The sequence below is a fragment of the Copidosoma floridanum genome, unplaced genomic scaffold (genome assembly GCF_036245765.1).
Source record: "Copidosoma floridanum isolate Cflo_tuat_1 unplaced genomic scaffold, Cflo_Japanese_pri ptg000007l, whole genome shotgun sequence".
Classification (NCBI taxonomy): domain Eukaryota; kingdom Metazoa; phylum Arthropoda; class Insecta; order Hymenoptera; family Encyrtidae; genus Copidosoma; species Copidosoma floridanum.
Genome location: NW_028321884.1, coordinates 7,388,323 through 7,398,986, shown reverse-complemented (window position 1 = coordinate 7,398,986; position 10,664 = coordinate 7,388,323). Strand labels below are relative to the sequence as shown.

Below are 10,664 nucleotides of genomic sequence, written 5' to 3'. Positions count from 1 at the left end.
GCTACTTTTTAGTTCAAAATTTACAACGCGAGATGGCGCTGACACAACAACATCATTGTAAAAAATGTAAATAACATGTAATTAGTGTGCGTTATGCTTTGATGCTTTCAGATCAAAACAAAGACAAAATAACAGCTTACAAGTTTTCGTTAATTATAGTTCTTGTCTTGGCCGAAAAATTGTCAGTCTTAACTGCTGGCAGCATTTGCGGAATACAGCCTATTATGCACATTATATCTAGCCACGCAGCGCTTTTCTGCAAACGGATGACGTCTGTCTCTCCAACGTTGCGCAAAAAAATTATCAATATCATACACATATATATATATGCACACATATTGACGCATAGCAACATTTACATTTAGTATGTGAGAGTAAAAGTTAAAGTGAGATATTTCAAAACTTTGCAAGTGTACATGCCATGATTACAAATGCAAAGAATTGCGTGATTGCGTCGGCTTGACGGCTCGTTTATAGCGAGCGAGGGAAAGGAAACTCGGGAGCTCGGTCGAAAGTCTAAACGAAAGACAGAGTTGCGATGGGTTATATATATGTATATATTATGTCGTTGCAAGAGTTGCGATCCGAAATCTGAACCGGAGTCGCCCACAGTAGAAACGGGGCAGCCGCAGAAGCTGACAGAAGCGCGGGGGTCGCTTCGTTAATCGCTTGCTCCTCACCCGCCGCCGTCGTCGTCGTCGTCGTCGTGAGGAGCAGCAACGAAAGAGTTTAACAATCTTTTTTGACAAGTTGCGAGTTGTAGGATGGTGCGAGGCAAGAATGAAAAGGAATCATCGTCATCCGTACCGAGGGACGAACAGCTATTGACGACAGCAGGCAGCCTAGTAACAACATCATTAGAATCGTCGTCCTCGGTCGTGTCCTTGAAACAATCAGCTGAGCATCAGGAACAGAATACCGCCTGCTGGGACAGCCTGCCCAGCGTTATATTATTCGAGATCTTCTCCTACCTTCCGCACAAGAGCCGCGTCCAAGCCTCTCAGGTATCTACACATATATATGCTCACTTGTATACTTTAAACGATGATTACTTACTGCAAATTTTCTATATCTAATGCTAGCATTTTACCTGCCTACTAATTTTTTAGACAACAAGAGCTTTCTCGCGGTCAAGTCCATTAAAGCTACTTCTCTCTTTCTAAACTCTTATATGACCAATATACTACAATTGCATTATATATTGCGTATATATACCTATGCACAGTTATCATCGCTCTTCCATTTGTTGTCTTCTTTCTCCCCTTGACTTTTCTTTTCGCAAATCATTGTATAAATATGTTCCACTTGGTCTTTTTTTAACTGTACTCGCAGCTTTACAAAAATTTTCCGTTTACGTGGAACTGCTGGCGTTGTTATTGTTTACCCTCTCTCTCCTCTCTCTCTCTCTCTGCTACAATCGTCCTACTTGAGCACATATGGATTGTATTAATGAGCTCTTTTAAATACGTTATCTAACTTTTCTCCATTTTTTTCTTATTTTTTTTCTATTCTAGGTATGCAGGCAATGGAGATATGCATTATTTCATGCAATGTTTTGGAAGAAAATCACATTTACTCTAGCAGATAGTGACAGTATTTTGTGGTCAAGGTGAATACCACCTTAATTTTTCCTTCACAATTCATTGTGTAGTATACGAAAACGCTCATAATTTTTTATGCTTCCATTTTAGATGCTTGTCGGATTGGTTTCAGTTTAGCGTACAAGAAGTGACCATACGCTGTGAAACAGTAAATAATTTTATGAGAGAAGCCTTCATTATCCTAAAAAAATTGAGTAGCAACCGACAGCTGCGCAAGCTTTACTTAGAACCAAATAGCTGCATGTTTGAAAATCTCAATTGTGAGGTCAACAGCAAAAAGTTAATGAAACCACTGCTTAATTTGATAAAAACTTCAGAAAGCCTAGAAGTCATAAGTTTGGGATGCATTGAAGAGTTAACGGAAGATCTGACGCTTATTTTAAATTCTCTACACCAGAACCATGCAAAACATTTGACACATTTAAGTTTGGCATCTGTCAAAGAAGATCCAGATTGTTATGATTTTTTGGAACTCAAGTGCTCATTGTTCAACGATTTCATTAGATTGTCAGTATTAACAATAGATTACGATCATCTAAGTGATGAGTTGCTCCTAGCATTAAATAGTGGTATAATGGAACGACTGGTCATACATGTACATGGCTGGAATGGTGATTATACTGGGGCTAGCAACGATGCATGGATAACTTTTACTCAGAAAAAGTAAGCACTAAAATGTTCACTTTTTATACAACTCTTAATTCATATAACACTCATTTATATTTTTTTTTTATCATTTTAGTCCATGCTGTCAACTGCGTCTTAATCTGATTCATTCCTACAATGCAGTCACAGTATTGGATAGAGAAATTTTACAGCCATCAATGCCTCTGACTCACTTAAAAGTACTATTCTGTGAAAGTGTGAATAATGCGGCTCTTCATCAAATTTCTGATTTCTATTCAGAAACGTTACAATCAATTATTTGGATAGACTCCCTCAATTTCCATAAAAACACAATGAATTCTCTTTATGACGTTGACACTTTGCTCAAGTAAGTCTGATGATTAATAAGTGATTACTCAATCTTTGCAATTCGGAAACTGTATTACATAATTTTAATAATTACAGTCCAGATCCATTGATATTGGCTGCTTGGAAATGCAAAAATTTGAATGAAATAGTATTCATAGGACAAAAGTATTTTTCGAATAATTTGCTGGCTATAATTCGTTTGAGGCACAAATTAAAACGTCTTGAGTTTGCTGAAAGCGATATTATCTATGAAGAGCCGTGGTTGTGTCGGGAATCAGTCATAGATGTAAGATAGCTTAAATTACGATTTTTCAATAATTCTTATAATTTATTCTAATGGATTTCAACGTTGACAACAGGAAATAAAAAAAGTAATGGGTGAACAGTGGGAGCCTCTGAGAGATGAAGATCTTCCAAAAGTTGTGATAAATCCTCTGATTGGCGACAGCAGAGAAGTGATAATGCCAATGGTTCTTCGGGATCAAAAGTAATTCATGTCCAAGAAGAAATTTTTAACTTAGCATACATACCTCACTCAAGAGCTATCCTTGGGATAAAGCATTACTTTCATAAGTATGAGCCTAAGTATCGTTTCGGATCGTACGTTAACCTTTCTTGCGTTTTTCTACAAATATTTTTATTGCGAGACACCAAAATTCCGTTTTTCTCACCTTTCAATGCAAATTCGTTACTTTGAATATTTAGATACGGTATTCGCTACAAAAAGCATTATTTTACAATTGTACGCACCCGGCGAAAAATTTCAGCCATCCATATCTCAAGAAAATCTATAATGGGTACATATATATATTTTATCCACTGGAAGCATATTCCCTACTATTTTTTTAGTTCGCGTTTACATCTACAAAATTATGTCGTAGTCATTGAGAACGAAGCTATTGTAAATACACTCGATCTATTTCTCGATGAATGAAGATTGTTAAACAATCGTGGTAAATCAAGTCAAGTGCTGTAGGAATACATCCAAGACTATTATGACTAGTCAAAGTCTTTCATGACACACCCAGTACATTACAGGGTTAGTATTAAACATTAAGCTCAGACGATTATCGAGAAATAGATAAACTAGAAACATCCGAACTTGAACATCGTCGACAACTCAAGTTCTCAAAGTAGCCAGAAAGACGAAAAGACGAGTATTTTTCCATTCGCGATGGGAATTTTAGTATAAATAGCGTCAGTTAAACGAATAAACAAAATGAAACGGTATAGTAGTAGTAGAAAAAAAAAAAATTATTACTGAAAACAACATAATTATGCGCAACAACGTTCGAAACACCTTACAACCGCGGGAAGGCGAGCGATTAACAAACGTATTTTAGCGAAGATAACTAAGAGAATAAAAACGTCGTGCGAATATAAGCGTAACGCACGTGAGCAGTCCGAGGTTATTTTTAATACCAAAACCAATCGGACGCCCTTTAAAACAGAAGTATAAGTATAGCGTAAAAAAAAAAAAAATCGAAGCATCTTGAATTAGTATGAACACATACATACATACATGCGCTGTGATTACGGATATATACGTTCGATCAAGCACTTCCAACGAGGGGACGACCTTTTTTCAGACGAAAAGAATTGTTAAGTACTTCCTCCAATTTTAGCAAAACGAGATAAGGATACGTATAGACTTGTGGAGGGGAAGCATTGATGAAACACGCAAAATCGTCTATGTCTAAAAGTATTTAGTCACTAAACTGATGTATAAATGTTTATATACGTATATATCTAATAGCTTTTGAATTCAAATGAAGAGATAAAATCGACAAGTTTACAGCGACTTGTGTCTCGAATTTCGTTCATAGCACGAGTGAAGACGATAAGAAGAAAAACGACAAGTGTTGAAACCTTTAAATCAATCGAAATATCTGAAAGGTACAAAAACTAGAGTAGTTATTTAAAAGAAAACATATACACAAAGTAGCTGGAGTTGAAGAAAATCGCCGAGCGTGAAGAATTGTACAGTTTGTTGATTCGAAGCTTTTGTCTCTCGAGTCCTTGCATCATCAATCTGTACATCGATTATCGGACTTGCGAGCCGAAAAATCATTTTTGTGAAGTGTAACTTTGCGTTTCTTTAAAAATGAAAAAAAGCCTAGGCGTCAAGCTTAAAGTTTACAATGTAGCAAGATGATTGACAAGTGAAAGGCCAATTGCTATGAGTAATAAATTCACTTTCCTGGAGTAAAAAAGTGATCCAAGTCCATCAGCGTAGTTGCTGAAGCAGGAACTAAACATTCGACATCTGAGGATGTTGTGAGCAAAGAGCGCGAGGTGTGTGCAAAACAGGCCTTTTCACCGTGTGTACCTGAAACAAAAAATCATTAGACGAAGAAAAAAACTCCGTAGCATACCGTAATTAATTACTTAAAATTAGTAAAAGGCGATATTATGTATTCCAACTCGTTTTTTGGCCTGACGACCACTAAGGGAAAGATTGATTAAATACGACTTGAATAGTTAAAAGTGTAACTATCCAAATTCCCATCGTAGAAGAGAGAACAAATCAATACTGTGTTTCAACATTTTTGACTTGTCTAACTGTTAGTCTAATTATATACGTATATCCCTTGCTTCGGATCGATTTTATTGTACTCCTTGGAAGACCACATCTCTTTTCTTGTAGATGAAATGAGGATAAGCGAGTCAACGAGTGTATACACAGTTATAAATGTCCAAAACAATTTTTGTTTTTTAAAGTGTAGACGTTATTGCGGCACGAGAAGAAGAAATGGGAGTGATTTTTCAACGAAAAAAAAGAGAGCCACAATTCTCTTCGGCTCCAAATGTTCTAAACATTATAACTGTGTGCATTTTTGAAAAAAATATATTTAGTGTTCCTGCTGCATTATTGAGAAAAGAAGAAAATTAAGAGAATATATATATATATATATAATATAGAAGCCAATAAACAACAAGAAACAAAAGTGATATCATCGATGATGAATGAAAATATACGTGTAATATTTTTAGAAGAGTAACGCAAATTCTCGACTCCAAGGGCCCAGAAACACAAAAGCGCGACTACGTATAATAATGAGACACAATTTTAATCAAAGACTGAAACTTACTATCTGCGCGCGAAAATACGAACAATCCTAAGGGCTATGCGAGTACACACAAAAAAGTTGTGAATAAAACAAAGATAGAAGAAAAAATCAAATAATCCGCAATGTACAGCTTTGCTTGTTTTCGTAGACACCAGATAGTAATTGTGCTTTTTGTTGAGTCAACGTCTTTTAGTCCAATTATTGTTGAAGAAAAAAAAAGGAAAAAAAAACAACGTAGCAGCAACAAAGTATGATTGATTTGCCGTTAGTCGATGTGTACAATTTATTGTAGCATAAATAAAAGAAAAAAAAACAAGAGATCAGAATGAATGAATGAGGAGATAGATGAAAGAGAGATCGAGAAAGTGCATCTGCGTGCGAATGATTCAGAGTGTACGAAGACTAGGACTACGAAGAAGAAGAAAATCCACGCGTATATCCAAATATTAAAAGTGTAAGTGAATAGTCGAGAGATGAAAGAACAAACAATCAAAGTAAAAAAATATCTAGATAAGCGATGTCAACCGTAGCGCGCAAAAGTATATATATAAAAAAGAAGAAGATAAGTTAAAGAAAACGAAAACACGAGAGAGATATACGAAGACACAAACTTACTGATAGTTAATAAGAGCAATCGCGCGCGCAAACGGTGAGAAAAAAAACGAGTCGTTATACGAAAAAAAAAAAAAACAAAAAAAAAAAAAAAAAAGAGCTCCGATTTTAACAGAAAACAAGTCAAGACCTATTTTTAAGATGCGAATCTACAATGTGCACACCAAGCGGGCCTCAGTGTGCATTACAAAGTGCGCGTTATCGCCCACACGTATATAGATGCTTGAGAGCAGCAAATAAATAAATAAGTATAAAGAAAGAGCGCCGTCGATTATAACCGAAAAACGAAGTAATAGTGCGATATTGTTAGCGAATTTTCTCTTTATACAAACGGTTATGAATTTAAACAAACGAAATAAGAAAAGAGCATTATACATATTAGCTATGATTGTTGAATTGAAAAGAAGTGATTGTATGAGGCAGAGAGAAAAAAGAAAGAGACGATCTTTCGTGTTCTTTTTTTTCCATATAGGTGATGTATATATTTATATTTACTCGCCGGTATTGTTTTCACTAGCGGTCATTACCGTGACTTTGTTGTATTTTTTCAAGTGACTAACAATGTCATTTAAGTTTGTTCACACGTAGGTACATCTGTTGTTATTTATTTATTTTTTTTTTTCCTTTTTTTTTCAAACGAAAATCACTTCCAAGAACAGCTTCTTGACTTTTCAGCGAGTAAAATCCCTCCCTCTTGAAGACTGATCATCAAAGATCTAGAAAACAAAAATTAAGTCGTGCGTCGTCATTCTGTACTTGTATAAAAAAAAAGAAAATAATTAGATCAATTATATTTACAATGAAATTTAAATCAATTTAAATCTTTTTTTTTTTTTTTTTTTTTTTTGTAAAGTTGGAAAAAATCGAATTGAATATGAAATTGTTATACTTTTTGCGCTAAATATGCGTACGTCGGAACTATTATTATAAAAGAGGGTGTAAAAATCCGTTGCCACTCGCGATCGATGCAAAATAAGCAGTCGATTATTTTTTGTTTTTAAAATATGCACAAGTAGCCAGTGAGAATATATAAAAATGAATTTTACAAAACGGAAAACAATTGACTGCGCGCATCGATCGATTTTTAAAAAAAAAGGTATACAACTCACGTGTCCTCTTAAAAAAAATAAAAAAATCAATTAAAAAAAAATAAAAAAATATCTGCATGGAAAGCTAGTAAAATATCTGTGATGCGATGAAAAATTAAAAAAAAAAAAAAAAATGAAGGCCGAAGAAGAACGCTAGGAGAAAAAAGCGAAAAGATTTGTGTACTTGAAATAATATATATTATCGACTAGTGAGCCAGCCTTCGAATACACAAGAAGTACGTACTATAATTTCGACTTGGTCGGCTGAGCGAGTAAAAGATCTGTGATAAATAACGATAAATATATAAAAATAAACAAAAAAGTTAGAGGGATACTCGACTACAGAGAATGACAGCGAAATAAAAACATTATAAAATCCAAGGTGTATGCGTGTGTGGGAACAAATCATTCAGAGTCAGCGAAAGTATAATGTGCGTTGTGTGTGAGGGAAGAATGAAAAAAAGACGTGTTTTTAAAGATATTGAAACGTCGCGCTTGTATTTCGGTGACAATAGAAGGTACGGAGAAAAAAAAAAAGAGGTGATCGCAGTAGTGCGCGAAAAAATCAATACAGGTTTGGGTACTCTATTAAAATTTCATGACGAGCGTGACAAACAAAATTACATCGCACGTCTTGTGTATGTTGTGAAAGAAAAGAAAAAAAAAAAAAAAAAAAAAAAAAAAACGAATAAAACACCAGAACCGTCACATATTGTTTTATGACTTTTATTTCTAAGTATGCAATCATGTAATTGTTGATTTTCGATGTGAACTGATAAACGAGAGCGTACAGGTAAATCAGTTTTTTATACGCGTCTTCGCGATTCTACATGTTAAAATATATTAGTGTGACAATCTTGCATAAAAACATACGTATGTACATGGAGTCGAGCCACGCAAACATGTACATGTGAAAAGAGAGAGTGAGAGAGAAAAAAGATCTTTAGAAAATTATACCACATCACGATACGTGTATACGCGAAAATCTGAACTCAGTGTCGTTATCCAATCGTCCACACATATACACTATATAGTCTCGATTTTTATTTCTTACTACCAGTTAGCTAAAAAGAAAAAAAGAAAAAAAAAAAACTTAAGAAAGTATATCGCACGACATTCCAGTCCCTTGGCACTCAGTCAACCGCGAGAGAAAATAATAATAGACACACATGCGCAATTCTTAGGGTTTACAATAGCGGTCGGATTGAGATGAAAAATGCTCTCCACACACGAACAGTATTAAAAGTTCCTATAGGAGACAAGGGAGAGAGACCACTCTTTTCACATCCCCGCTTTTTCTTTTTTTTTTTTTTCTCTTTCATCAAGCGAGATGCTGTACATACTTACGTAGGTGCAAGAAAAACAAACGAAACGAGTGATGACGAGCGGAATGGGTTGCAAGAAATGAAGAAAAAAAAATAAAAATAAAAATAACTCTGCCAAATTGTAATACAGGCGACGCGTATACTTGGGGTTTTTTGAGAATTATTTTATTTCAGAGCTCATTCCGATGATTTTTACAAGTATACCAGCCGTATTTGTTAACAAAATAAATGCATGACGAAGGGTATGTTGAATGTCTTTTTTTTTTTTGTTCAAATACATCGTGACTGTGTGAATACATACGAATGAAAGTATTGAGAACAGAGAAAGATACTACTAGCACACTCGGGCGCGAAAGATTACGCGTGAAATAAAAAGTTACGCTCTATGTAGGTAGTTGTTATTAAATCAATCTATCGTTATGCAGCTTTATCGTAAATCCCCATGTATTTTTTTTTAAATAGGAGGAATCAAAAGATTTTTGTTTTTTACACCATTTATTTTTAAAATATAAAAAAAATACCTGTTTAAAGTCTTACGTCCTCTTATTCATGCAATTATACGTATGAAAATGCGATTTAATATTTTAAACTATACAGACTTTCAATTAAAAAAAAAAAAAGAATAAAAATAAAAAAAAAAGTTAATCCTGTAATAAACTTTAACTTGTTAAGTCTATATTTGAGCAACTAGGTACTATTTCCATGTAAACGTAGCTTTCCATATATGTATATGTGTATATATGTATGTGTATATGCATACACACGATTGTTTATGTGCACATGTTGTCTGTAACCATCATCTCCAGTAAATTAATTAAATTTGCTTATGTCTTGAGTAAAAACTTTAACTTGTGTCTATACTATTTTTAATATATTAAAAAAAATAACAAGGTGTTAAAGTTTGCTCAATAAAATTACTTATGACTTAAAAATTAAAGTATATTAATATTCAGGAATAATAATAATAATTATAAAAATACTAGTAAATAGTATTAAAAAATTTTTAACAAAGACACTATTAAAAACAAAAAATTACTTGTTGCGGCAAGTGCAATACAAACTATTTGAACTGAAGATATTCATATGATTATAATAAATCGATTTATTTACTTTATTAACCAAAAGAACAATGAAGCTATTAAAATATTTTCATGTATCCTGTTGACGTCAGTAAGTCGATCGTAATTATAAAACTTGACGTTATTAAAAATTTGAAGCTCCTCTAGAAAGTACCAAAATCATGATGAATAATATATTATATAATATTTGTGTTATATATAATATTAATATAAAAATAATAAGTACTATAACTTCTTAAAATTAAGTTTGATGATGTTATGTGCTTTGGAAAAATTAATAACTATCGAGACTTTACAAAAAAAAGTGTTTAAGGCTTACACAGCCACATGAATTCATTTTTAATTACAATAAAATTATCAAATTTATGTAAGTTGATCCAAAACTTTTGGAGACGATGTGATCACCACATTAAAGCCAAAGGTATAAATCGGTAGTTTTTCGATTAGCAAAATTTATAATCTAAAAATTTATCCGTTTATTGATACAAATAGATCTTGCTCTATTTTAATAACACATGGACACATTTCTTCACCATACCAAAATTTCGCTATCAGAACATCTTGGATTAAACAATGATTAACAATATAGGTTTTCTGTCAAACATTTTTTGTGTAAAAAGTTATGTAGACTTTATTTGTACATTAAACAACTTTCAATAAAATAACTCTTGATATTCATATTGATATTTTTGTTTATACCCAACCATTTTTTCCAAATGTATATCCAAAGCTGTGCACCCATCATTCCTCGATTCATTATCGAGCTGAAAATATCTGAACAGCGATACACTTTTTTTCGATCAATTCATCTTTTTTTCCACGAATTACTTCTTTTGAATAAAGTTTAAATTAAATCATTTTCGATTTCATGGTAAGTAAATTGAGATTAAAATTTTTGTTGATTCAGCACTAA

At 33.3% G+C, this 10,664-nt stretch overlaps 1 protein-coding gene across 1 annotated transcript; it reads left to right on the top strand.

Annotated features, from left to right (window-relative positions):
* Window positions 1-403: 403 nt before the first annotated feature.
* On the top strand, window positions 404-9,520 carry LOC106641465 (F-box only protein 33). The gene is made up of 6 exons (XM_014355902.2): window positions 404-1,004; window positions 1,515-1,609; window positions 1,692-2,264; window positions 2,344-2,595; window positions 2,673-2,862; window positions 2,936-9,520. The coding sequence occupies exons 1-6, from the start codon at window positions 765-767 to the stop codon at window positions 3,065-3,067; spliced, it is 1,482 nt and encodes a 493-aa protein (XP_014211388.1). The 5' UTR covers window positions 404-764; the 3' UTR covers window positions 3,068-9,520.
* The last annotated feature ends 1,144 nt before the right edge of the window (window positions 9,521-10,664 follow it).